Raw genomic sequence first — 27,955 nt, 5'->3', positions numbered from 1 at the left:
CTTGGGCTTGGCGCAGCCCAGGCCTGTGTGCAGGAATGTGTTTGTGCAGGGGGAGAGGCCGGGCTGCGCTGTGGGGCCGAGGTGGGGTGGGGCCAGCAGGCGCCCAGGGGAGAGGGGAGGGCCTGGGTGCTGCCAGGCAGTGGGGATGCCCCGCGGCGGGGGGCGCCCAGAGGATGTACAGGGTGCTGAGGCGGTTGCACAACCTGCACGAGAGAGCATGGGGAGTGTTTGTGTGTGCAATGCACACGCACACGCACACACAAACACACCCCATGAGCCAGGACTTGGACCGTGCCGAGCGTTGCACAGCCCTGGGTGCAAGGCATGCGCACGCTGCCACGGAGCTGAGCTGAGACGGCCCCTCCAGCTCAGTCCTTCCAGGACTCCCACTGGCCCAGCACCTCCCCGCAGCACCCACAGCCCCCAATGCCACGTGTGCCTCCAGCACCCCAGGTAGCGCAGGACCCAGGCGTCCAAGCCACACAGCACGCTGTTTCACCTTCCTGTGGCTTTAGAGGCGATGTCCCAAGTGCAGGGAGCACCTTGGGGTGGCAAATGCAGGACTGCACCCCGGGAGGGCACTGAGGTGGTATGGGAGAGGACGAGGAGGCTGGGAAAGGGTGCTGGAGGGAGGCAGGGTGGGGCTCCAGGGAAGCGTGTGCCCGGGTGGAGCCAGAGCCGGATCCTGGCACGGATGTGCCTGTGCCGGCGTGGCCAGGCCAGGGAGGGGGTGTGGGGGGATCCTCCTGCCCTCCTGTGTGCGCTCTGGGTTCGCCCTCCTGAGCATCCCTCCTGCGCACCCCTCCTGCCAGCTCCCTGCACCCCTCTTACCCCCTCTGTAAGCCAGAGCCCTGATCGCTCCTCCGACATCGGACCCCTGGTTTGTGCCAGACGCACGGGCACCCAAAGCTGCCTGTGCCCCTTCCACGCACGTGCCCCAGGAGGAGCACCCAGGGCACAGCTCCCTCTCGGCTCCGGCCCCAGCTCCCTCTCTACCTGGGATCTGGCCCAGTAAGACCAGTATGTTCCCGCCTTCCTGGGAAGAGCATCCCTCCTGCTCCCTGTGCATGGACCAGAGAGCCCCGCCGGGGTGGAGGTGGCAACCTCAAGGCTCCTGGGAGCCCTGCAGGTGATGTTTGACTGCTCCAAAGGGGACGGGAATAACATGCTGATGAGCAAGAGGAGGCTGTGGATCTGCGCCCAGCTGGGGAACAGGGAAAAGCCTTTCCTGATGGGCCAGAGGGATGGGCAGGAGTGACCCTGCTGCAGCCCCACACGGGGACCCTGGGCCCTGCGGACCCCTCCCCCCCCCCCCGGGCGGGGGGGAAGAAGCCAAAGCATCCTTTTTTTTTTTTTTTTGACAAATGCCTTTATTTGCTACCGGATTCAGGTCTATTGCACAGCAGGCCCCGGAGGCTGCGGGGGCGCGCGGCCCTGCCCCTGCTCAGTGCTGGACGCGGCGGATGGATTGGATCTGGTTGGTGTGGGCCTGGCTGCTGTATTCGTTGTACTTCTTGAACTCGCCGTTCTGTCTGTCCCGCTCCAGCACGTACTGGTAGCCCCTGTATCCTGGGTACTGGTATGCCACCCACCTGCAGGGAGACCCTTCGGCTCAGAGCCCTGGGCCAAATCCTCCCCCTGCACATCCCCTCCTCTCTGCACCACTGTCCTCCCCAGCATCCCACCCTCTGCACCCCCTTTTTTTGCCCCATGCTGGAGGGACCGAGGTGCCCCATGGTTGGGGGTGCCAGAGGCAGGGCGGCAGGTAGCATCTCCCCCCACCTTCCCGGTCCCCATGGGATGCTGAGGGCTGGCTGAAGCCCTGTGCATGGCCCCTGCCCCCCCCCCCCCAGCAGGACTCACGCTCCGGAGTTCACTTTGATGGATGCCACCTCCTTGTTGCCCCAGCCCATGGCCTGCAGCGAGGGGTAGTCGTCGCTCAGCTCAAACTTGTGTCCCTGGAAGTTCTCTGCCTCGTACAGGATGGCTTTGCTGTCGTTGTGGTTCTGCCGAAGGAGCGGGGAGGGGGGTCAGCACCCCTCGGCCTTGCCGCCCTCCCGCTCGCTGTGGGGCTGGCCGAAGGAGGGGAGGCAGCAGGCCTGGCGGAGGAGCGAGGGGCAGGGGAGGGAATGGGAGAGGGGCAAAGCCGGGCGTGGAGCAGGGCAGCAGGAAGAGGGGGAACTGGGCTGTGGGAGCTTGTTGAGCCACTGCGCCCCCCCCCTCCCTCCTCCAGAGCCCCACACAGCCCTGTAGATCCTGCCCCATAGGGCAACGAGATGTGGAGCCAGGGGGATGTGCCAAGGCACCGAGGGAGGTGTGGGACCGTGGTGGGCTTTGGTGCAGGGCTGGGAGCACAGAGCGGTGCCCTTCGGCCTGGCACCCCTTGCTGGGACACCCTAGGGTCTCGACAGACGATGCTGCTCCCGGTGTCCGCGTGCTACCTGAGCACGGCTGCACGGGGGCACCAGGCTTGGGCAGGAGCCCACGCGGCCGGGTCCGCGGCTTCCTCGCCCCCGCCGCCGCTGGAGGCGGCAGGGCAAGGCAGGCTCCTGCAGGCCCCAGGCAAGCGGTCGGCCCGGCTCTGCGGGGCCTTGCTGGGCGCTGGGCACCGAGGGGTTAACTGTCGGGACACTGCGCCATGCGGCACTGTCCCCCCACGCCCAGCCCCCACACGCATCTATCTGCACCGAGGAGCAGTCCTGCCAGTGAGCAGTGATCTTATCGCATCCCCTTTATTAAAGCCCAAGCATATCTGCCTGGTGATTATTAAAAATTGGGGGGGGGGGCCCGCTCGGAGGCGCAGACGTGCTGGTATTGCAAGCACCAGCGTCTCTGCAGATGGAGCGATAGAGGCCGCGTCTGCAGGGGAACGGCGGCGCGGGCGCCCCAGGCCGGGGGGGGGGACGGGGGGAGGACGAGCCCCCGCACCCCCACCCACCCCTTCGGCCCTCCCTGGCACCTGCCCACCGGCTCCTCTGCTCGCAGGCGGCCAGGCTGGGCTTTCGGCTGGCTCCGCCAGCGGGGAGGGGGAGGCAGGGCGTGGAGACCCCGGCCGGCGAGCCGGCTGCCGGCGAGCCGGCTCTCGAGCGCATAAAGCAGCCGGTTTATAAAAGGAATTGGGACGGTGTTTCGGGCTAAATTTTAGACCTAAAGAGCATCTCAGCGTCCTGTCGTTGCGCAGAAGTGGGAATCGGTTGGTCCGTCCCCTGCACCTGCAGCCCCGGCTGCACCTCTCTGCCCGCCCAGCAGCTCGGTGCRTTCCTCACCCCTCCAGCCCTGCACCCGCTCCGTCGCTCCCTCCGTCCCTCGGGACACCCTCCGTCCCTCGTCCCTCGGGACAGCCTTGCCGGCTGCTCGGGGCCTGCCTGCGGCGGGCGCCGGCCCGGCACCTCCCGCCCGGCCGCGGGGCCCTGCGACTCACCGCGCACTTGATGGGCCGGAAGGAGAGGAGGTGCTCGGTCCGGTAGCCGCTGTTCCCGCTCCAGGCCTCCCACCGCGGGTAGTCGCCCTTCTCCAGGATAAACTGCTGCCCCTGGTACTCGGGGTACTCAAAGCCCACCCAGCTGGAAGGGAGAAGGGGAAAGCGCTCAGGGAGGTGGGATGCGGCCCCGGGGACTCGGAGCAGGGCTGAGGCAGCCCAGCGGGGTGGAGGCAGCCCCTGCCCACGGGGTCTGTCGCAGAGGACGGGTTCTTGCTAGCCGCAGAAGTCCCTCCTGGACGCAGAGCTGGAGCCCCTCTCCCCAGGGCCGCGCCGGTGCCTCCAGCCTGCACCCCAGCCCGCCAGGGTTTCCCTCCCTGCTTTGCAGATGGGGAAACTGAGGCACCGTGCAAGCAGTGCAAGGAGGACGGTCGTGCAGAGACACCGCGGCAAAGCTGAGGAAGGACCCAGGCTCCTGGGCAGCTCCCGACACTTTCTGAGGAGCAAAGGGGTTTGCAGGAGCAGGGTGCAGCGTGGGGAGGGTGCCCGGGGCCGGGGCCGCGAGGCTGCCGGGGCACTTACGGGCCAGACTCCACCTTGATGGAGCGGATCTTGCGGAAGCCGCGCTCCATGATGCTGGGACACTCCATGAGGAACTCGCAGCGCTTGCCCTGGAAACTCTCTTCCTCCCACACCGTGATCTTGAACTGCCCCAGGGTGTCCATTGGCTCGCTGGTCATGCGGAGCGCTCCGCTGCGGGCAGAGCCCACGCGTCACCCCGGYGGGTGCCACCGCCAGCCCCCGGCCTCCCCGCGGCCTGCCTCTGATCCGGGGCGAGAGCGCGTCCCTCCCACCTCCCCTGGCTGCCGCTGGCGCCAGCCCCTCTCCGTCCCGGGGGATGGGGGACACTTCCCTGGCCCCTTCCCTGGGTGCCGCGGGATCTCTGTGTAGTGTCCCCCAGGAACTCTCCGTTTGCAGCGGGGGGGACACTTGCAATGCCCACGCCCTCCATGTGAGGTGGCCGGTGCCCGGGGCTGCCTCAGTTTCCCTGCTTCCAAGCCTCTGCCGTGTCTCCTGAGACCGTGGCACTCCAGAGCGCACCTCTTCCCCAGAGCGTGCACCATGGAGGGAGGAGTGGGGGGGGGCTTCATGTGGGGGAGCGTGGCAGCGGCTGTGCAATGGGGGGGGGCGTTTCGGGGCACACAGCCTGGTACTTACTTGGTCTGCAGGGCACAGAGGCGAAGGTGGCAGTGCTGGGAGCGGGTTCGCCCCGGGGCCTTTATAGGCGGGCGGCGAAGTGCCGATGGTGCACAACGGCGGGGCGCTGTGTCAGCAGCGCGGGGGGGCCCGCGCCAGCTCCCGCTGTCCATTCCACTTAGGCAGCGTGGCGAGAGCGGCCCCCCCGGGCCCGCGGGGCTCACAAAGAAAGTGCTGGGCTGTGTTGGCGCAGGGGCTCAGCGCACAATGGGCAGCGGGCCTGACGCGCCGCTTTCCTTTCTCCCCCCGACAATGTCCCCGCTTGGCCCGCGGATTAGGGACGCCGCCTTTCCCAGGGCACCAGGAGCCTTTGCCAGCTTGCCGCTGGCTGCAAGGAGGTGCCAGGGCGAAGCAGGAGGTGCTGCCAGCGGGGAGCGACGGGGCGCCGACGTCCCTGCAGCGGGTCGCGGGGCTCGCGTGGGCCCCCCAGCTGCCCCAGCAGCCTCCGGCCAGGCCCTGCCTTGCATGTCCCAAGCTGGCAGGACACAGCAGGGGCTCGGTGCCCTCGGGCAGGCTGCATGCACTGGAAGCTGGCTCTGAGCAGGTGAAAAGGGAGGGACGGAGGAGGTCCGGGCACAGCCACTGCTTGGCGGCTCCATGTCCTAGCACCACGCGTGTGGTGCACGTCCCTGTGCTAGCTCTGGACCAGACACTGCTGAGCACATCACCTGCTTCCAGCTTGTGACCACCTGGGCATGCCCCCCCTCCGGCAATCTGCCTCCCACGCTAGGGAATGGTGCCCTCTCCTCCCTGGAAGGACAGCAGGAGGGGGACAGCTTTGGGGCAGGACCATGTCCTACCCCTGGGCAGCAAGATCAGCACTGCCTGGGCCTGCACCATGCCATGCAGATATGCCCTGCATCCCCTGCCAGCCCTGGGCTGGATGAGGCCACATAGGCTGGAAGGGAGGAAACAAGTTCCTGCCTGGTCAGCCGTGAAATCCTGGGGCTCCTGGTGGCAGCATTTCTTGCACTGTCCCTGCTTAGTCCTTAGTCCCCAAATCCAGCTGGGCAAGAGGCATCTGGCCTCCAGGCAAGGGATGGCCTAGAGCAAGCCAGCCCCCGCCCCCCCAGAAAACCCTGGTCCTCTTGGGGTCCTGAGAATGGGATTGGCGTCCGGAGAGAGCCCGGCAGTGCCGGCGGTGGAGGGCCCGGTGCAGGAGCCGGGAGGCAGAGACCCGGTGCTGGGATGCCGGGCTCTCAGCGAGAGGGACTGAGGGGCCGGAGCAGCGTGGGACAGGGGCCTGGCTTGTCTCCGGGCAGCGGCGGCACTGCTGGGAGCAGGCCTGGCCCTGGTCTGGCTRTCCCCCGCCCCGGCGGCGCCACCGGGCCGGCTGTGCCGATGCCTCGCGGTCCCAGCAGAGGGTGCAGCCTGGCAGCGATTGGAGCTGGCTCCAGCACAGGGACACTGGTGGCACTGGCAGGGGACACAGGCGCGGGGGTAGGAAACCCGCCGCTTGTAACCGCCTGGGTGCTCGTCGCAGGGGGGCGATGGAGCGGGGGCGCAGCAGCACCCCTGGAAGTGGCTGCAGCCACCTCGGGGAGCAGGGGTGGAGGGAGGGGTGCGGGGTGCTCCCGAGCCGGACGGAGCCAGGGCAGCCATGCCCCATCCAGCAAGCCCAAAACCTCAGCCCCGCCTTGATGGGGGCTAGAGACGGCACAGCCCGACTCCATCTGCCCGACAAGGACGAGGGATGCAGCAGGGAGATGCTGTCCTGCTGGCAGCCCCTGGCCTCAGGGGGCCTGGGGTCAAGCCCGAAACGCCCCCCGCCCCAGACGCCGGCTGCTGTGCTGTGTGAGCAGAGGCACAGGGCAGTGGCGGGGGGGGACGCTGCATGGTGCGGGGCACTGCAGGGGGGCACTGTGCTATGGGGGGCAGACAGGTAGTTCTAGCAAATACACCCCATACACTCAGTGGGGTGAAAGCACCATGGGGTGGGGGGAAGAGGCATGGGGAGGAACCCCCCCACACAGCCCCTAGACATCCGGACCCCATCCTTGCTGCCGTGTCCTACGCGTGGCCCCCCGGCCCTCCGGCACGTCGGGGCCAGTCGCCTCCGAGCCCCAGCCAATGCCTGGGGACAGCAGGGCAGGCGGGGTGGCCCCACCGTGCCCAGCGCCCTTCCCTGCTGCGCCCCAGGTGCTGACACACCTGCCCGGCCGGCCGGGCACACGGGCGGGGGAGGCCGCCGGCGGCGGGGGGCAGCGGCTCACATCGGGTCTGTGAGCTGCTCAGTGCTCGCCGGGGCCTGCTGCATAGGCTAATTTAATAAGGGCCACGCGTTGCTCCCGGCTCAGCCTGTTCCCTGCGCTAGCAAAACAGATCGGGTTTCGCCGTGCCAGGCCCGGGCCCGGGCACGATGCTCGAGGCCAGGCGGCCGGCGCAGACCCCGTGGCCGATGGTCCCCCGCCGCCGGCCGCCCTCGCGCCAGCACGAGCGCTGCGGCTGGCACACGGAGCCGGGAGCTGAGCAGGCTGCAAGTCAGCCCCAAGGGAGGGGAGGGGGCTCTGCGGGGGCACCCCGGTGCCAGAGCCACGTCTGGGGCGCATCGTTGCCCTGGTGCCTGTGGCAGCAGGCGCTCTTGCCCACGGCGTCCGGGTCAGCAGAGCAGCCTGCGGTCCTGGCTTGAACAGATGCTGCGGGCTGAGCCCTGGCCACCTCCCCGAGTCCCGCGGGCCCCCTGCCCGTGTGCCCCTGGGGACTGTGCTGTCGCCCCAGAGAGCTGGGGGCCAGGGCCCGGGCTGAGCGGGAGCAGATGGAGCTGGTGCCGGGCCCTGTTTGCCTTTCTCCCAGTTGCCTGGTGCTCTGTTTGCTCTGGGGATGGTTTCCTGCTGCCAGGGCAGAAACAGGTGGCTTTTATTTGCAGGGTCTGGTTGATTAGATCAGCGCATCGTCCCCCCTACCCAGCCCCACAGCTCCCTTTTCCCACCTCCCTCTTCCCCCAGCCTCATTTCCCTGGGAAATCTTCCTCCGCAGCAAGGATGCAAATAACCCCGTTCCCTCCCCAAGCATCTCCCCTTCGGAGCTGCTCCAAACGACGCCACACAAGGCTTGGCGGGTCCCAGGCAAGGGCCACGTTTCCACCCCCTTGACTCCCAAATCCCATAGCCGAGGGCCTTGCTGGGGCCACTGCTACACCCCAGTGCCGCTTGTCCCCACACACACGCGCAGAGGCAGTCGCACGGCCAGCTGCAGGGTGTGCGCGCAGCGGCGCTGCGGGAGCAGCCCCGGCTGCCTCCCCGCAGCGCCCGCTCCCGTGCACCGGCGCGCATGTGTTCACTGCACGCTCCTCCTGCCCCTGCCCGCAGCCGGAARCTCCCGGGATCGCAAACAGCCTGGCAGATGTTGCCAGGATTAGCCCCCCCCCCCCCACGCACGCACGCACGCACGCCCTGGGCTGCAAGCGGCTCCGCGCTGGGAGGTGCCGGCGAGGTCCCAGCTGCTGGGACTCCCCGGCGCTGGGGCAGAGCTCAGCTTCACCAGGCCCCCACTCCCCGCCTTTCTCCCAGCCCTGGTGCTGCAAGTTGCTTTCATGTGTGTTCGCTCCACCCCCCGCAAGTGAAAGCCCCCTGCCAGCACCGTGCGTGGGGACCCGTGCTGCAGGGCAGGCAGGCTTCTCCCCAGTGGGCACCACATCCCATGCCATGCACCAAGGGCAGGATGAGCCCCAGGGTGAGGCTGCAGCGGCGAAGGGGCCCCAAGAGCCCTGCTAGCTGGGCAACAGCTGGGAACTGCGCCCAAAACGCTGACTGGTCCCTGGGTGCTCTCAATAGCCGGAGAGGAGCAGGGACGCTGTGGCCGGGAGGATGCATGCATGGGACACCCAGGTTTCACGCAGCTGAGCCCTGCGAGCAGCCTGCCGAGGTGGCCGTCCCTGCCGCCCAGCTGGGTGGCCTGGGGGGCTCGCGCCAGCCGCGGCTCACCACTGCACCCTCCCCCAAGGACACATGCTCACCCACTACCACCAGTCCAGGCGCTGCCCCGTGCAGCCCCTGCTTGGAGCTGGTTGCCAGCTGCCCACCCCCGGCCTGGAGCATGCTCGGGGCCCCCAGTCCTGCTCCGCTCCCCCACACTGCCTCCGGAGCAGTGGCCTCACCTGCCGGCTCCCCGCTGTTCCCATGGGGACTAATCCCACCTGAAGGTCAGGGAGGCTCCGCCAGCTGCTCACCTCCTGCCTGTGGATTACAGCCTGGGTGTGAGCAGGTGGCAACCGCCGTGTCCCCAGGCCCAGCCCCGGCGTGGGACTGGCAGTGCGACAAAACCCTGATGGGCTTCTCCGAAAGGGGCCCCAGGGCAGCAGGGCCTTCACCGCCTGGGAGGGGATCAGGTGTCCCCCACGTTCTTCATGCCCCGACCCTGGGAGCTGTCCATGGATGAGGATGCCAAGCACTGGGGCAGAGGAGCAGGTGTCTGGCACTGGAGTCCAGATCCTAACTCAAAGCTGGTGCCAACCACAGCAGTCCCCTGCCTGTTACCCCAGACAATCCCAGAATGCTATCCCCAGGGCAACCCTATAGCTAGAGCATCCTGGAGAAACATTCTGGTCTCTCCAGCAGTACCCAGTGCAGACCAGTTCCTGGGGAGTAGTCCCAGAGCCTGGGCCCTGGTGGGACAGCTGGAGGGAGGCCGCCTGTGCCCCTGCTCAAAGCTTGACTTGGATGTGGTCCCAGGTGCATCTCCTCCAACACATCATGGCATTTTTGGAGGCGTGCTATGGAGTGAGCTCAGCTTCCCAGGTCCCAGCTTTGCCTATAGCAGCCAGGGATTTGCCATGAGGGCGCATGGTGCAAGGACAGGGGGGAGTCCTTAGACCTCCAGCTCCCTCAGCCCCATGGTCATAGGACACCAGCTCAGCTGGTGCCCAGTCAAGGTCCTGCCCCACGCAGCTGCTCCTTCACCCCCCCCCCCGAGCGAGCAGCACCAGGTATGACCAGTGGTCCCCAGGGTGTCCCCTTGCCYCCTGTCAGAGCCGCACGGCACCTCCGGAGTGGGACAGGCTGCAGCGAGAGATGTGCAGCCCGCCCGGGGAGGGGGACAGAGGGGCAGGACGCCTGCAAGGGGCAGCTCATGCCTGAGCGGGAGAAGCTGCCAACTAGAGACTGAGACAGGCGATGGACAGCTAGGGAAGAGAGGACAAGGTCAGTGCTGGCCTTGCACCCGTTTTTGAGTAGATGGAGGGTGCCCTGGGAGGGCACGGGACAGAGGCAGGGCATCACCCCAGTGCCGCCAACATCTGCAGAGCCAGGCACCCAAGCCGGGCTGGCGCTCGTCTCCGAGGCGGGAGGAAAGCCTGGCAGGCGGTTTCCCCTCCTCCAGCAGCTACGGGGCTGGCGCAGGTGGGGGCCGAGCTGGGCGCTGCGGCGAGAACAGAACATCCTGCCTCGGGGCTCCCGGACGGGCAGCGCAGCGCCTGGGCCGGGAACGGCCGCCCCGGCAGCTGCTGGGTGCCACCCGCGGGCACAGGAGGGAGGAGAGCGGGTCCCTATGCTCCCTGGCCCCATCCTTGCCTTGAACACGGCGGGAGGCCGGAGAGCACAGGGAGCATCAGCAACCCCCGCACTGCCACGACAGCGCTGCCCCAGGGGCTCGGCAGCCTCGGGGCCGGTGTCTCCTCGCCCAGGCGCAGAGCGAGCTGGCTGCGCACCGCAGCGGTGCCGGCGCGGGACGGAGCGACCCTGCCGGGGCGGGGAGCGCCTGCTCAGCCCGAGCAGCGACCAGATCCGCGGGGCTGGGGGAAGGTGGGAGCTGGGGGGCAATGCTCAGCCTCTGGGGTCCCCCTGCRCCTGCTGTCCCCACACAACCCCAGTGCCACTTTGGGCAGGTCCCCAGGCCAATCCTTCCAGACGGCACTGGGGTGCACAGGACTATTTGCTGCCACTGCCACATCCTGCAGTGAACCACGGCTTTCCCTGGGAATGGTGCGCCACAGCGGGGCCGGCTGGGCAGGACCAGCAACACCCCCAGCACAGCCAGCAGCAGCACACGCCTCCGCTCACACTCGCACGCTTGTGGGGCGCGCACACACTAGTGCACAGAGCCATGAACATGGCAGGGGCATCACCAGCTCTACGTGTTTAGCCCAGTGGGAGTACAGAGACATAGATACCCCCCCCCACGCACACACACACACACATGCAGACACCTATGTGGACACACATGCACATGAATGCACACACACATGCACGTGTGCACACAGATGCACGCCACACAGGGCTGTGAATACACTAACAAGATGCACCGACTGCACATCGCACGTCTAATCCAGGGAGAACACAGACATATGCACAGCTGTGCACAGCTGTGCGCACACACACATGAACACACATGTGTATGCAAATACACATGCAAATGCATGTGCATAGCCATGCACACTTGTGCGTTTGCGCACACACACACACTTGCAAATACACATGCATATATTCACACGCGTAGGCACACATGCCRCCCCGGTGCTCTCCTGTACCTTGCCCTCCTCATGCAAACCCTCCCCGCGCAGAGCTGCACATCAACCTCCCCGTCCTTCCTCCACGCAAAGCCCTGGCCCGGCTCCCCAGAACACAGAAGGATGCAAATCCTCATGCRGGGACTGGCTGGGTTTGGGGGAGACACCAATACACAACTCAGGCAGCAACCTACACCTCGTCCGCTGCCAGCTTGGCACAGACCTTGGCACCGACTCTGGGCTCTGACATGGGAGCCAAGATCTGGGGACGGTGCATATAGGGAGAGGGCTGAGGGCCAAGCAGATCCCTGGTGCCTAAAGCCCCAGAGGTGACTTCCTGCAGGATTTGAAGGGGAGAGCATGTGCAGGCCCTGAAGATGCCCAGCAAGAGACACCCTATTAAGGCAGTCTGGTCCCGGAAAGTGAGCCAGATGGGCTCAGGGATCGAGCAGGATTTATATCTGCCCAGAAACCAAAAGACAACACAAGGCAACAGTTACCCAGCTCTGCCAGGCACCTGGATCAGCTTGCCCTGGGTCCTATCCCTCCAGGCTCTTGGGTGCTAATCCTGATTAACAGCCATTCCCCTGGCAACACAGCCCATAGGTCGTTGTGACTGCCCATGGCCACCCATGGCATTAGAGGACGTCACAACTTCCCAGTGCTCCCAGCCCTGCTGCTGCTGGGCTCACAGGGCTGGGACAGGGAGAGCAGGCTGGGGAGACTGGAGKGCGTGGGGAGTAATTCCTGGTGCTTGCATGCCCAGGTGCTGCCAAGATACCTCAAAGAGGCCTTTCTGCAGCATCTGGGATAGCTTGCCATGCGGGTCAAACAGTCCCAGGGGCTGGTAGCCAGGCTCTGCTCCGGGACCACGCAAACCTGCATCGCGTGGAGTCACCAAAGGAGAGCAAAGCACAGGGCAGCATCTCCCCCCAGCCCTGCTTGGTGAGATACCATCTACCGCCAGGCTCTGCACCCGGGGGAAGCACATGTGGCAACTAGAGTGGCACAGGCAGGAGGCTCTGGCTTTGCTCAGTGTTATTAATCTTGCTGTGTTTGATCCCAGTCTGACTTGGGTGGCTGCAGGGGGTTGTGTGGATCAGGAGATGTGTTGTGCTTGGCTTTTCAACTTTGTCAGGCTTAGTGGCAGGAGACAGAGCCCAGAGATGTGGTCCAAAGGGGCCTGTGGCTGTGTGACCATGACAGCCAGCACTGTGCAGCATCAGTGCACCACGCAGTTGCTCCTGTTGGGCTAGGACAGGGCACTGGGCTCCTGGGAGACACGGGGAGCTCAGCACCCCCAGAGATGCTCTTCGTGTTTGATGCTTTTCAGCACCACCTGTTGGAAAGTTTCCAAGCATCTGCCTAGGCACGGAGCTGAGAACGTGGCTTTATCTCCATGGCTTGCAGAGCCAGCCCAGGGGTGAAGCAGGGCTGTCCTGCTCTGGTCAGGGGCTGCTGAGCCTCATCCTGTGCACGGATCAGCTGCAGAGAGGAGGGCTGATCCAGAGCAAAGTGCAGCAGGAATCATCCCCTCCGTCCCCAGCCTTGGGGGAGCACACGATCGCTGCCGTTCCCTCCAGAGCTGTGCCGGCTGCATGGCCGCAGCTGCGGAGGGGAAGGTCCTGTGGATGGGAGAAGAGGGAGTAAAGGCACTCACAGCCCCAGAACATCTTCCCTTAAAATCTCATTTCCCAGGTGTGTCTTCTCATGCCGCTCTGCCCAGGTTCCTGGGGACACTAAATGGCAGAGGGGAGAGTGAGGGAGAGCCAATTCCGTGGAGAAGAGAGACACAGGTCTGGCCTCACCTGTCTCCCGGGCTCCTTCGCCTCTGGCCCCTGCTGCACACGYGCTCTGCAGGATGGGGCTCAGCCCAGGTTATTCCGCCTTGGCAGCGCTTGCAGGGAGGCTGCAGGAAGGGCTCAGGGCTCTGCGGTAGCCGCGGAGCATGCTGGCACGGCACGGCCCGGAGCCGGCCCCGCTGACCCCGGGCTGCAGCCAGTTCCCGTGCTGCCGGAGCGGCCCGTGTGCCGGCCGGGAGCACCTGGGAACAGGGTATCGGCAGGGCAGGACAGGAGCGTGCCCWGGGCTGTCAAAGAAATCACAGCAGGAGCCAGGCACAGCCAGACATGGGCCATGGGGCACCTGGTCCCCCGAAATGACTGGCGCATCCCCCAGCTCTGCGGGGCTTGCTGCCGCCTGCGCAGGGGGAGGGGAGACGAAGCCCACCTGGCACCCAGCTGCTGGCTACACTGCTCCCAGGAGCCCCAGTTTGCCCAGCAGCCCTGAACCCCGAGGCTGAGCGCTACACTGCTCCTCAAAAGCGGCACAGGGCTGTCCTGGGCTAGACCCCCGGCCCACCAGATCCCCCCTGCAGCCCTGCACAGCGCGTGCAGGCGGCCAGGGCTTGCACCAGGAGGGGGTAGCCGGCCTGCACGGCATGGGCGAGCGGCAGGGCGCTGCCTGGCCCAGGGCAGCCCGGCGCAGGGACAGACGGACCCTGGAGGGCTGGGAAGTGCAGCTCCCGGGTCAGCCACCTGGGCACGGCGCTAGGCAGAGGTGGGGGGTGCCACAAAGGATGGAGACCTCCCCCCAGTCCTCTGCCCCGTTTGCCCCCTGCCCACTCCTGCGCTCCCTCCCCACCCCCTGCGGCTGTCAGCAGTTAGCGCTGCCTCAGCGCCAGCGGACCATTAAGACCTACCTGGGCCTTCGGCGGAGCCTGGAGAGCTCCACCCCGTGCCAGGCCTATGCCAGGGCAGGGGAGCACTGCCAGGGCTCCCCGTTGCACCTGCGGCTCTGCAGAGCTACTGGGGTGCAGGAGCCAGGCTGCCCCTTCCCCACCGGGCTGCTGCAGGCAGAGGTGGCAGCCGTGTGCGATGTGTGTCCCCAGGTGTGATGAGCGTGGCTTTCCTACCGTGCCAGGCACACGTACTCCGAGTCCTGGGTGCCACAGCCTGCAGGGGAGCAAGGTAGTGTGTGCATCTGCTGCATGTCACGAATGCCATGAGTGCAAACGCCACATGGGTCCCCTGTCCTGCATGTGTGCAGGTCCCGTGGCATCATGCACGCCGTGTACTGGTTGTATCTTCTGTGTGCACACTGCCTGTCGCTCGCTTCATGCACACGCCCTGCACAGGTCACATGTCATGCATGAGTCTGAGTGAAGGTCGCACGTTGTGTGCACGTCCTCCGCGAGCCCTGCACGCGGGCTGCGTGTTCATTGTGCCATGCCTGTGGCAGGCCAGGTTGCATGTCACATACGTGTTGCACAGCCGACGTGCTCTCAATACGTGAGCTGCACGTTTCGGTGCATGAGACATGCAGCACCGGTGCACAGCTGGTGTTGCATGTGTGCGTGCCTGTCGCACGCTTGCAGACGGGCTGGACCTGCCTAACGCGAGCCGAACGAACAAAACGTTCAGGTCAGGTCTTGCACGTGGGGCTCGACGCCAGGCAGGTGCAGAATCGCTCCAGGCTCGGACGGCGTGGGCTTGAGCGTGCTCTGTTGTGGGCTCCCGGGAGCCCCTTCCCCATCCTTCCTACCGAGCTGGGTCCGGGCAGGCTGGGGAGCAGATRTCCTAGCTGCACCTGCTGCTCTGAACCGGCTCCTCCGGGAGTAAAGTCCGGAAGGTGGCTGCTTGAGGCTTGCTGCCTGAGAAAGCCAAACAGAGCAGGGGCGGGTTAAACTGGCACGGCAGGGTGGGGAGGGACTGGGGAAAAATAGAGAAGGAAGAAGGAAAAAAAGGAAGGAAGGAAGGAAGAAAGAAGAAAGAAAAAAAGAAAGAAAGAAAGGAAGGAAGAAGAAAGAAAGAAAGAAAGAAAGAAAGGAAGAAGAAAGAAAGAAAGTAAATGGGTGGGTGGGTGGGGAATAGAAAGGAAGAGAAAAGATGTGAGAGAGAAGGGAAGAGTTAAAGGAAGGGGACAGCTGGGACAGCATCCCCTGAGCCCACCCTCCTCCCTCCCGGGAGTTCGGTGGGAGCTGCTGAACTCCCCGTCCTGGTGCCCAGGGAGCCCCAGGGTACCCCCAGGCAGGAGCCCCGCACCCCAGCGCCCTGCTCCCAGCCGGGCGCCCAGGAGCCCAGAGCGGGTGCGACGGGCTAGAGCACCTCACCTGACTCCGGTGACACGCTGGCAGGTCGCAGGTGAGCGCCTTCGCCTTCCCCCGCCGGCTCGCGAGCAGAAAATGAGGGTGACGCCGGCTGGATGGGGCTTTTATAGCCCTGATAAAAATAGCTCTGGCTGGCCGGTGATCGGGGGGCCGGAGAGATGTGCGCGAGCAGAGACAGGCGAGAGGGCTGGGCCGGCCGCGGCGAGCCCTCTCCGAGCACACCTGTCACGGCTCCGTGTTTGCTCAGCGCAAATATTGACCCAGGGAAGGCAGCCCGGGCCAGGAGGCGATTAGCCCACCTAGATTAGAGGCAGAGCAGGTCTCTATGCAAACTCTCCAGGGCTGCCTTTGTTAATGGGAGCCTGATGGGCTGATAGGAGCCAGGAGCCTGGGTGCTGGGGCGGGCGATGGGGAGGAGGAGGTGGCGGGGGGGGGAGGAGGAGACATTCATTAACCTGCGTTGGAACAACACCAGCTGTCACTTTTCCACCCACCTGCCTGGCTCACTTTGCAGCCCGGGGTGAGGAGAGAGCAGGCGGGCAGAGGAGGGGGGCCAGGGGAGGCAGGTGTGGGGGTACCCTGCCTGGGCAGCCCTGGGAAGGACTCTGCTCCTTTGCAATGCTTTGGGCTGCTGGAAGGCGAGGGAGCAGCAAGACCCTGGAGCAGGAAAGCAAAGGGGGATCTCTCCGCTCCCTATCCCCAAGAGCCTGACACTGAGTGCCAGTGATGGCAGGGACCATTTCATCTCCCTGCTAATCCTGGAGACCTCTGGGCCCACCAGAGATGCAGACTTCATCAAGAGGAGCCCCACAGACCTCTGAACTGGGCAATAGAGTAGAGCTTCTCAAAAACACCTCTGCTCACTCTGTTCCAGAGTGTTTCCAGCACAGCCAYGCTGGCCAGGAGCCAGCTCTACCAATGCGTTGGCAAGAACAGGATGTGTTTCACTCTGTGTGCACATGTCTTACCTTGGGGGCACTTCATCTCAGAGTTACACCAGTCTCCAGCATCAGGGATGTGTTATCTGCCCAGTGTGGAGCAACCTGTGCAGACACTCCGAACACTGGGTCTGGGGGCAGCATGCAGAGCTCACAGGGGCCCGGAGCAGGTTAGACACGTTCCTGCRGCACCCAGCCACGCCGCCCAGTCCTGACAGTCCCCAGCTGATCTCGCCTGCAGCCAGCGCAAGCTGGGATATCTCTCTGGGTTACTCCGGCACCCGCAGCACTTTGGATAACAGAGCATGAAGTGCAGTTGTGGTGGCAGGAGAAGCTCCTTTGTGCGAGTGCACTGATGTGTTTGTTTGTGTAGACGGGTGTGTTTGCGGGTGGGGAAAGGGGTAACGCTGCTTTAACCCCCACGGCGGACACCTGCAGGGCTCCTGGCTCTGGGTGTGCATTAGAAACCACCGCTGTTGCCCCTTGCAGAGGCAGAGCGCGCCTGCAGGTTGAAGTAAATGGATTCCCAAATGTAAGTGGATATCCACAGATCCTTATCAGCCACCGCCACCCAGCTCTTCTTTGAAGCTTTGGCCCTCTCAGAGTCAGGATTTTGAAAGACAGKCTCCATCCCTCCTCCTGAACGCCTGCCTGCTGCTGTCTCGGGGAGCCTGTGCGCCTCTAGCCCAGCCTTCTGGCCAGCCAGGCATGGCACAACAACAAGACAGAGGGATGCCAGTGTACCTCATTTATAGCCCTGACCCTGTTTTCAAGTAGTTTTGCCAGCAAGGAAAAAGCAGAACTACCACTGCCCTGGGCTGTAGCAGTAAGAGGAAATGCAAAGTTCCTTCTTATTTTGATGCTGCATGGGCCTGATGCTTGGATTTTCCCATTTCTGCATCCTGGCATGCAAAATGTGCTGGGCAGGACTCTGCCCTCTCTGTGCTGCTCCAAGCTGAGTAGCAGTGCCCACACAGGGCAGGCCCAGCCTCCTCTTGCAGCATCCAAGGGTTCGTGCTGCATTACTGTCCCACAAGGAATAACTAGACCCTATCAGAGCTGTCAGGAGAGTCCTTCAGTGTCCTGATCTGACCTGAGCATGGACCACAAAGTCTCCCAGCCCAAATATCAAAGCAATGCAGCTGAGCTAGCAAAGCCCAGTGTCTCGGATGCKGGAGACCAGAGATGAAGGGCCTCTGCCTACTTCTGCCTTGGGCCTTGGAGAATGCCTCCACTTTTTGTTCTCTGGCCTTTTCCCTGCCTCTGCAGACACAGTGGGCATTTCAGAGCAGGGGCTCTCCTCATGCCTGCCTAASCCTCAGGATGGGGGAGGGAGGGTGGGGGCTGATCTCAGCCAGGGGATGTGSGTACCTGGAGCAAGGCGGTCCAAGGGACTGTCCCCTAGCACTGCTGCCTTCCCAGCATGAACAGAGAGGGTTGCAGGGTGTGGGGGGCAGTCGGGCCAGGGGAGGGGGGGCCTTTGCAGCAGGTTCAGGTTTCCCTAGCTAGGGGATAGCAGAGCCTTGCACACACTCCGGCAAGGAAGACAGCTTTGTTCTCTTCCCTTTATATCCCAGACAATGGCACGATTCAGCAGGTGTTAAATGTTTTAATGGGATTCAGGATAGCTTCTGTTGCCCACCTGCCCCAAGGCCATTTCACCCCTCCCTAGAAGCCAGCAGTAACAGCAAAGAAGAAAAGGCCTGTTATGCGTTGCATTAGCGACCTGATGGCTGAGCTCTCCTGATAGCTAACACAAGGAGGAGGCGAGTCCCATTAGCTTGGCAGGCTCACRTTCAGCCGGCTAGACTCGGGCCATATACCTGCAGGCCATGGACTTTGCCATCTTGCCTCCCAACACCAGCATCCCAGCCCTGCGGGAGCATCACCTAAACACCAGCGAGAAGGAGCTGGACYCATATCTATGATATCTCTCATAGAGACATACATTAGAAACATATTTGGTGCTGGGGCAGGTCTGCAGAATGTGGCTTGGGGCGCAGCCCAGCTCTGGACTCTAACACAGCGAAGCTATGGACGCCAGCTTTCTCTTGCTAAAGACCTGAATGTGGACAGTAAGAGATAGAGCTGCTCCCCTTCCCTGCGAGTTGGGCTGTGGTCCTGCTCCCTGGAAACCTGCAGGGCTCTGCTCCATGGACCAGCCAGGCTCATCACGGCTGCTGCAGAAGGTAAAGAAGACAGAGCCTCTTGCTAGGGCCATATCCTCCATGCCAGTGCTGCACATCTCTATCCACCCTTTTTCCTTGCTGCTGCCCTCAAGATCCATGTATGGAGAGGAACTGTTGGGGGCAGTGAGAYAAGAGCAGGGAAGCCTCAGCGGAGTTTGTATCCAGGGCCAGGTTGCAGCCCTGGGGCAGAGTCCCTGTGGGTCAGCTTGCTACTCTGGGCTCTCTGCCATCCAGAGCTCACCCAGGGCAGTGCCTGTGGATGCTGCTGCCTCCCCCTCCCTTTGCAAWGGAGGACAGCAATCAAGGGCTCAGTCACCAGGTCCTTTTTCATTGCTGGGCTGAGCCCACAGAGCCCTTGAGGCTGTCAGTTCATACAGCTGAGAGCCAGAGCAGTGCAGGGCACCTGCCGCAAGCCCCACCAGCCAGGCAGCCCCCCCACACACACACTCCAGCCTGCCCACTGCTCTTCGCACAGCTGGGATACAGGGCATTACCTCAGACCCCGGGCTTTAACTCCTGCTGAGCCTGTCCTAGACTGCAGGGACCAGCTCTCTCTGGACTAATAGCCTCCCCAGCTCTCCCGCAGGCACACAGCTCTGCCCAGCTGTCCCCGACACACAGGGCTGTGCACACATAATGTGTCTTCCAAAAACTAAGGCCCAGATCTGTTCCCAGCTTGAGAAGATTAAGTAGGATTTTCCCCAATCTGGGGAAGGAACTGTCTGATACCTATTTTTACGTTTGGATGAGGATAAAAAGAAAAGTAGGTGACAGCTACTACTGGCTTTGCCTGGTGCATGCTGGGTTGACATGAACTGGRGAAGACCCACAGCAGAGGTGACACACAACCATTTCACACTTTGTACAAAGAGCCAAGGGAAGAAAGATTTAGGTCTCAGATCTACAGGTAGCTTTCAAAGCTCTTGTTCCCTGCTGACTTCTCTGACTCCCCCATCATCGATGGCACTGTCTCAGGGCTCTCTCCTAGAGGAACTCAATAGTCAGAGAAGTGAATTCACCTCTGATACTACTCTAACTGGCAAGCACAGTGCCAGTCTCCTGTTTCCCCCAGGTCCCCGTTGTGTTCAGCCCTGGTGAACAGGGAGAGGATGTGAGTTTTAATGACAGGAAAACCATTCCCYGTGCAAGTGCCTGCATCCAGGCTACATCCATTTGTTGGTAAACCAGCACAACACATAGCATTTCACACACTGACCCATCAGTCCTGCAAAGCAGAGGAATTAACAGTGATGCAGCCCAGATAGGAGGGCATCAAACCACGCAGCAGGTCTGAGGGGGGACACACTGACCAGCTCCCTCTCCGCTACTCCAGGCTGCCCTGGGCTCCAGCAGGGAACTAAACTCAGCCTGCCTTAGGAGGATGGTGGGGCTCTAGCCCCTGTGTTACCAGCTTGGAAAGTCTGTCATGGGAATACAGAGCATCTGGATTGAACATATCCCATCGATGGGCCTGGACCGGGCAGAGTTACTCCCAAATGGACTGAACAGCCRGTCCCTGCTCTTGGGCTGCTGCTCCCTGGAGCTGGGGAGGAAGGAGGTGGTACTCCACTGTCCGCTCAACAGGATCCAATGTCCAAAGGATCATTGTCCAAAGGAAGACAGAAAAGCTGCTATCAGAGGACTGCAATCCAGCATGTTGGGGAAAGGGGAGAGGGGCTGCAATTCTCATGAGATGGATCCAGGACCCATGTGGAAGCCCAGGTGGCCAGGATGAGCTCCAGAGCAAGCAGAGCCTTTGTTGCATCTCTGACARCAGGAACAGCTCAGCCCTGGGGCTTAGTAACAATTGCGCACACAGGTATCCTGCACAGAGCAGAGCACCGGGATGGTGCTGCGAGAGCTGCAGCACCTTTGGGCACAGTGGCCATCTGCCTGCACCAGGTAGGACAAAAACCCTCTGCGGTTCCCTGTTCCTGGGTTGCAAGGGGAGACGGTGCAATTCCCATCCTGGCTGGGTCCTGGCACCGGGAATACAGGGCAGGRGAGTGTGAAGGGGGATACCAGACACATCAGCACTGGGCACAGCACAGAGCAGGGTGCTCCAGGTGAGCTCCATCTAGCAGAGCCCACCAGGCCTGCAGAAGAGAGGTGACGCACTAAACTCGGCCATGCTCCTGGCATGGCCAGCCTGCAGCCCTTGTCAGTGGAGCACACAGCCCCTGCCCAGCTCAGCTCAGCTCCAGGCTGGCATTTGGGATTTCTCAGAACTAACACTGCCACCTCCTGGCAATGACTAACCCCGCTTCTTCACAGCAACACTCCTCCCTGCAAGGCCCCTGCACTGAGCCCATGTTTGGGCCAGCCTGTGGGCAGTCATATGGCAACGAGAACAGACAGAGCAACATGCTGGGCTCAGGCTTGAAGGCCTCCCCTTCCCCATGTAAGAGCCTTGGAGTTTTAAAAGGGGAGAGCTGGGGGGGGGCGTCTCATCCAAGGTGCTACCAAACCAAGATGTATTGGCTACTTAATGCATTGGTGACTTTGTGCCTAGAGGCCAAGCTCCTTTTATTGGGCTGCTTTTAATGCTGCAGCTGCTCACTTCRGCTGGATCGCTGTATGCGGGACCCTCAGGGCAGCCACAGGAGTAAGGAGGGAAAGATGATTCAGTACCTGCTTCCTGCTGAACTCAGCAGGCACTCAGCWCTGCAGTGCCAAGTGTCAGTTCTTCCTCAGCAACGTTTTAAAGCAGATTTCTCTCCCAGCTCTGGGCAGTGGGAGCAAGTACATTTGCTGTCCGTATGCTCCTTGTAGCATAGAAAGGTGGTTCAGTRATGATGTGGCCAGCCACAGAGGGGAGAGATTTCACAGCTCAGCTGCAGAGTTGCTGAGGATTCAGATTAGAGCTGAGGACACAGCTARGAACAACCATTCCTTGAAGATGAAGACGGAGACCTTCAATGTGTCTGCAGAAATCAAGCAGCGCAGAGTACAACAGCTATGCTCTTGAGGGTGGGGGCGTTGGGTTGGTATTTCTGGAAGAGAAGATACTGCCTTTGGAGCCAGGAGAATACAGCATGCTGCCTTTCCCCAGGACATCATCCYTCCCCAGGAAATGACAGGGAACAGCCACCATCTGGACAAGATTCCTGCAGCTCTGGAAAGGATAGTTCCATCCAACATCCCTCCCCCTTTCTCTCTCAATCCCATTGCCCTCCACTTCTCCCCAAACCTGGGCAAATCCTCTTGCTGTAGCCTCAGCCCCAAATCTGCCTCCCCACATATGGCCCTTCCCTCAACCTAACTAGATGCTTTTGGCACCTTCTGGCCACACCATTCTGTAGACTGAGTGAACACTGGTGGGGAGAGCTCAGGCCATGAGGAAGTCCGGTCTTTCTCACACTTCCCAATGGCAGATCTGCATGGATGGGCTGTTCCTGGGTCAAAGAGATGGACAGCAAGGTCTCCTCTGAGACTCTTCAGTAAAGCACAGCTGGCCATGTCCAGAGACTGAAGCCCAGTTTGCAGTTTGGCATATCTTCAGCAGCTGGGGGCAATACCTCCGTCTGACTCTCCTCAAATCCATAGCAGAGGCTACTCAGTGATGTGGGACCAGGAAAGCTTTGTCCCTTTTCTGCTGTCAGAGGCCATGCTGCCTGAGCTCCTGCYTCCTACTCCTGTCCAGGGAGCATGGAAGAGAGCCTCCTTGGGTTGTGAATTCCAGTGCTTGCATCCTCTGCCAGCCATTCACTTCACAGGACTTTGCCCCAGAGCTGCATACCAGTCTCTTGCCCACAGGAAGGCTGCAGYATTACTGCCTCTGGTCTGTGGCTCAGGACAAGCCAAGAAAGGCCAGAGGGGCTRGAGGGAAAGGATTTCCCCTTTCACACAGACAGTCTTGTCCCTGATAGGCAGCAACCCAGTTAATCCTGGGTGGTCTAAAAATTTGCTCTGCTGCAGCCTTACTTATTAAGCTCAGGTTCTGTCCTCCGCCGCAGTTCAGATACACTCCGATACCTCTGGAAAGGGCTGGTGGGTAGAGCAATGACCCTGGGCTGGGCTGTCAGCACCACCTCCCCACGGCTGGCTTCGATCAGGATGTTCTGCAGTGTGTTTTCCAGCACCAGCTCCACCAGGTTCCCAAAGGCTGGCTGCCTGGAGGGACAAGAACGCAGATGGACGGCAGTTATCAGAGAGCCGATAAGGAAGGCTGCTTGCTAGGGTTCCTCCCAGYACATGTCAGTCAGAGCAGTTGAGCACAGACTGTTTCCTCCATATGGAGGCTAATGAACCAAAGATTTGAGCAATGCGGTGCTGACCCTTCTCCCAGAACTGCCACCAGCTCAGTGGCCTCAGACAGAGTCGGGTGACTGTGGTTTTACTGGTTTCTTCCTCCAAGCTGTGCTATGGTGAATATTTGTGCACATACTCGTGGCTTGTAGAAAAGTGCCAGCATATAGCCACAGCAGATACGAAGTGATGCTACACTGTAGCAAAAATAAGAGCTAAAGTGCACACTACACTCTAAGGTCTGATGTCCAAGAGTACACCAGTGCAAAGCAGGCTTCACTCTCCACCAGCATCCTACCACTGCCCAGTGATCAGCCCCAGGACATAGCAAACCTGTACCATTCACAAACTGCACTTGGGAGATAGTGCTTCGGCAAGCTGATRTGGATTTCCACACAGAGTACAAGAGGCTGTCCAGCAGAAACACCTCAGGGTAGAGGGAGAAATGAGTTTCTGTCCAGGCAGTGTGATGCCATGGCTGCCTGCCTGCTCAGCTCTTCCCTTCTCTGTGTGAGCTCTTCCTCACCTCCTCATCATCTTCTTCTGCTCCTTTAACTGCTCATGACGAAGGAGATCACTCATCCTCTCCCAAGACACCAGTGAATCATTCCTGAGAGAAGTTCCCTGCCTTGCTTCTTTCATCCCTTCATCTTCCTCCTCAAGGTAAAGATCTGGGGAAGGAGAGACCCTGGAGGAGACTCCGGAGCTTTGCCTCCTCTCCTGGAGCTCTGATGACTTTTCACACCCCAACTGAGAGAAATATGGGATGGGCTCATCCAGACTTCTGCTCATTGTATCATGGAACTGGGTGTCCTCCAAGAGGCCTCTAGGAGAGAAAAAGAGAAAACAACAAATGAGACCTGGTAGATCAAGTAGCTGGTCCCAGGAGCAGCACAAGCCAGTACAAATTAGAGAAAATTCCTGGCTGATGTCAATGGACAGTCTGACTCTTCTTGCTTTCTGGGCCCAGAGGAGGCAGAAATATGTCTTGAAACTGCTCTTGCCTCCTCAGCACTTCTTCCTTAGATGTCTGCAGCTGACAGACAAAACAAGTGAATCCCAGTGCAGCCTATTCCCAAGGTGCCTTACTGGCTGTCAGCAGGGCAAAACGGTGGCAGGGAGAGCACCCTGGCTCCCAGTGAGCAATGCTAATCACTATGCAGAGATGGGCCCATCCCTAGCCAGGGAACAAGACACTGCCTTTGGCTGTCACACCGTGACTCCTGAGCTCGCAGTCCCTAAGACAGGCTCCCATGCACGCCTTTTGCAGGCTGGATTCCCTGTTTCAGGGCAGTATGAGTGCATAGACTCCTTTAGGATTAGCAGAGGGGCTGGCTGTGCTGCCAGCACGCCGCCAGGGCACAGGGGCTCAGAATGGGGGAGAGGACACACACCTGATCACACCTGTGAGTATGTCAGTCACTATCTGCATTTCCTGTTTAGAAGCAGCAGCCAGAGACAGCCAGTCAGGGTCCATGACTATCCTATCTCTGTCCTTGCTCCCATCCACAGAATCATTCTCTGATGGCTGGTCCTTGACGGAGCTGTGAGACAAGGAAGTGTTCCATGAGTGGCAGAACTACTGAATCTGCTTTTTTTCAGGTTTGAGACCTGTGTGCCACAGAAGAGCCTTGTGAGCTGACGCTAGCTAGGGCCAACAGGCCAGCTGGGTGACCTCATACCTACCAAGTTCTTRCTTCATCCTCCCCCTGGGCAGGGCAGGTCTACATCACACTGAGGAAGTACACTGGGAAAACTGAAGGAGGGAAAACTGCATGTGTGCCACATGCAGATGTGGGCAAGGCAAGCAGCGATGGTGTCCCATAATACAGCATGACCAGAGAGCATCATTATCAGTGGAGGCACCTGCGTCCCTCTGGCTGAGGCTCTGAACAGCAGCACTGCACGTAAGGGAGGAGCCATGCAGATAACTGGTGCTGCAGCAAGCAAGGGGAGGAGTGAGAGTTGATGCACCCACGAGAGCAGCAGGGACACTCTCACAAGAGAGTAACRCTCAGCTACCTGCTAGTATCTCCCAAAGGGCTACTTTATCTCACATCCCTCTGAAGAGCTAGTCCTGGTTCACACTAGCATCAGCAAGAGCTACAACATCCCATAGAGGCTTTCTCAGGCTTAGCAGTTTCCCAGAAAAGCATGTTGTTAAATACTCCTGCTCTCCCCATGTGTGGCACTGCTGACAACAATTTCAGCTTACACTTTGTCCCATACATTTCAAGGCCTCGCACACAAGACTGTTCTCTGAGGGAAGGACAGAAGTAGGTCCTGTCAATCAATGCTAGGGAAAGCAGGACACCTCTTGCCTGATACCAAAGCACTGGAAAGGAGCAGAGCAGAGCTACAGGGTGTGGCTTAAAGTGTCATAGCATGTCTTACCAGTTCAGGAAGTACTTGGGAAACTCTGAGGTGAAATTGCTGTAGAAGTCTTCAATGGAGTGGGACCTGGCTGTCACACCAAGGTGTAAGAGGATGGGCTTGGGTGGCTCTGGTTTCACCCACAGCCTGCCAGCCTCTTTGTCCAGCAGCTGCCTCCTCTGAGAGCGGCTGGCAGGTGGATTGGGCACGGGGTGGTTTCCAATAGGGGGCAATGTCTATTGGAGAGAAGGAAATAGCAGGCGTTTAATTTTAGTTCCTCTTTTGGCCCAGGTAGGTGTGAGCACAAGCTCAGGAACTGGAACACTGAGCAGTCAGAGCCACCAGATCCTGGACAGGAAACAGCACCAAGTCAGATCTCAGTGCTGCAGCACCCCACTCAGGCATGAGCAGACACACTGCAAAATCAGGCCTGCTCCCTCCCTGCTGCCTAGTGTGGCACCAGGTCTGAGCATCAGCAGGGCCTCGGGGTGATCCCCAGGGCCCTCAGGGCTGTTGTTCTTCAATCCTTCTCCGAGGATATTCTGGAAGACCATCTCTGCTCTTCTGAGCACACTGGGGAGCTGTAAGGGACCACACATGTAGGATGCATGCTTAAATCATCCCTGGAGTCTGGCCTTCAACACCTCTGACACAAACACAGCAGGCCATAACAGGCTTCAAGTTGTGACCAAGAGCTAAAAACCTAGAGCACTAAATGGAGCTGTATTTGTTTTTTCTCAGCCATCCTTACGTCCATCCCAGCCTTGACCTCAGTCTCATACAGCCCCCACATCCTTGATCATACCTAACTGCACAGTGCATACAGTCCAAGCTAGAGTTTCCCTGAGCTGCTACGTTCACACAGCACAGTGCAGGACATGCACAGGTACTCTGAAGGGTCCCAGAAGCTCTGCTATGGTCCTAGAACAGTGGCAGGCTTGAGCTAACAAGTTGTGTCTCCCAGCTGAGTTAATCGCCTCAGCCTCACATCCTTCCACAAGCTCTATCATTCCTTTCCCACATGCTGCTGAAGACTGTATACACAACATGGCTCTGCCTTTGGGCCCATAATGCTCTGCAGGGCATTCACTTGGACCTTTCCTCTCACCTTGCCACTGGTGCTGGAAAAGCTGTCTTTATAACTCAGGGCAGCTAATATGTGTGCGCACGTGAGTGTGATCTGAGGGGAAACACAGAGTAGCCTCTTTAGTGCACCCTAAGATAAAGCTGGCAAACTGAGCCGTTCCTGCCTGCTGCTTCTCCCAGGGACAGAGCACAGCTCTTTCAGCAGTCTGCACGGCATCATGCCAGGGTCCTGCTTGTTTTCCATCATGGCACACAGTCCACTGTGGCACCAGAATGAAAACAGTTCAGGTACTAACTGTCCTGCCCATRTGCATCCTTTCTGTCTTTACCTCTTTCTCCAGACACTGGTGCACGTTTGATTCTAATTTCACTTACCATTCACCTCAGCTGGAAAGCTACTGCCCAGAGGACACACACTGTCCGATTCCTCTGCCTCATCCAAAGAGTCTCTCTCAAAAAGCCTTAAAGCTACAAATCCCACTGTCTTTTTCTGTCCAGGCTCTCACACCATGATATCCAGCACCTTACTCTTTCCTTAAGAGAGCCAGTTTGATTACAGTACAAGTGAGACAGCCCTGACTTACCTTGTACTTCCTGATCACTGCTGAGGACTCAGCAAGTTTTTCCATCGCAGTAGAATCTGATGACTTCTACATAAAAGAAGAGAAAACACAATGTAGGAAAGATACAAAGCAGAACAAGACTCCAGGATCTTGTTTTACCTTACTCAAGCTAAGAGTCAATGATCTCATCTCCCTATTCTTTACTCAAGGCCAAATTCCTCATTGTAGTTACACACCTAACACCAGCATTCATCCATCCTTAACAATACAATCATCAATTTCCAAAACCCCTGGCTTTGTTTTTCCTAAGATTTCTCACGCACTTCCAAATTGCAGATGATCACTTGCAAATTCAAAGTTTGTAACGTGACGAGAAAAAACATTTTCATATCAAGTTCCCCATCTGCTATCCCTTTGCTAGATATTAATCAGAAAATAAAGGATTCTGCTCTTGTGTGTGAAGCACAAGGCTAGAAGCCAAGCTCTCTATTTCCACTATCCACAAGCCAGTTGTGAGATCTTGAGTAGATGAGAGCCTCATGTCCTCCTATGAACTTACCTGGCTTTTCTTAAAGGTTTCTTTTTGAGATCTGGATGCTAAGCTAAGCTAGTGTAAAGTTCTGGCAGCACTTACTCTTGCCRGTGACTTTGGCTTCTTCTTAGCTGTCAGATCCTTCTCTGTGATGGTGAACTCCACAGTCTGCCGTTCCTTCTCCCTTTCCCACTCCTGTAGGTCCCTCTCATACTGAGCCAGGGATTCCTGAACGTACACCTATGAAGAAAAACTGCTATTGCAGGGAGCAGGGCCAGAGACGAGCAGTATATAACACAGAGCATGTCAGACCGACCCCCTGGCCCAGCTCCATGCCTGTCACTTATTCCTCCATTCCACAAGGTCCCAACCAGAGCCCTTTCCATGTCTCCCAGTTGCAGGAAGGGAGAACGATGTTGTAACTTCTACACACAGAAGACAATTTCCTACCAGAGAATACATAGAAAGCATAGGCCAGAAGGACAGTACAACAAGTAGGTACTACCACTACTCTTAAAGAAGCAAGATTTGCCTTTTACAGATATTTAATTCTCTGATTCCCACTGAAAGCTACACATTCAAATCCTGGCTTCTACAAACCCATTTCAGCTCAGAAAGCCATGTGTTGCACAAACACACCTCATCTAGTGAGCCACAGAGAGCCAGATACTTCAACCATCAGCAGAGAAGAAGCTCAGTGTCGTTACCATTGAGAAATGCTGGCCACCATTACAGAGCTTAGAACTCCTTCAGCTGGAAGGTAAATGCTGGGCCCAGCCATTTGGGAACGACAGTGACATG

At 60.1% G+C, this 27,955-nt stretch overlaps 2 protein-coding genes across 2 annotated transcripts in view; both read right to left on the bottom strand.

Annotated features, from left to right (window-relative positions):
• Positions 1–1,444: 1,444 nt before the first annotated feature.
• Positions 1,445–4,158, bottom strand: CRYBA2 (crystallin beta A2). Its single transcript, XM_085310929.1, has 4 exons — positions 4,001–4,158; positions 3,422–3,563; positions 1,864–2,006; positions 1,445–1,592 (listed from the first exon to the last, which is right to left on the bottom strand). Exons 1-4 carry the CDS (start codon positions 4,156–4,158, stop codon positions 1,445–1,447), a joined length of 591 nt encoding a protein of 196 aa, XP_085167055.1.
• Positions 4,159–22,195: 18,037 nt separating this feature from the next.
• CFAP65 (cilia and flagella associated protein 65) overlaps positions 22,196–27,955 on the bottom strand; it is a 34,161-nt gene continuing 28,401 nt past the window's right edge. The window contains exons 27-32 of the mRNA XM_085310928.1: positions 27,257–27,394; positions 26,644–26,709; positions 24,995–25,209; positions 23,995–24,144; positions 23,127–23,426; positions 22,196–22,465 (exon numbers count right to left, since the gene is read on the bottom strand). Coding sequence (XP_085167054.1) covers positions 22,273–22,465; positions 23,127–23,426; positions 23,995–24,144; positions 24,995–25,209; positions 26,644–26,709; positions 27,257–27,394 — 1,062 coding nt within the window. The 3' untranslated portion in view covers positions 22,196–22,272. The remainder of the gene's footprint in view (positions 22,466–23,126; positions 23,427–23,994; positions 24,145–24,994; positions 25,210–26,643; positions 26,710–27,256; positions 27,395–27,955) is intronic.

Source organism: Rhea americana, unplaced genomic scaffold (assembly GCF_003343005.1).
Source record: "Rhea americana isolate MKP2758 unplaced genomic scaffold, rheAme1 scaffold_33, whole genome shotgun sequence".
NCBI classification, from domain to species: domain Eukaryota; kingdom Metazoa; phylum Chordata; class Aves; order Rheiformes; family Rheidae; genus Rhea; species Rhea americana.
Note: the sequence above shows the minus strand (reverse complement) of the source record. Positions and strands in the feature narration are given on the sequence as shown.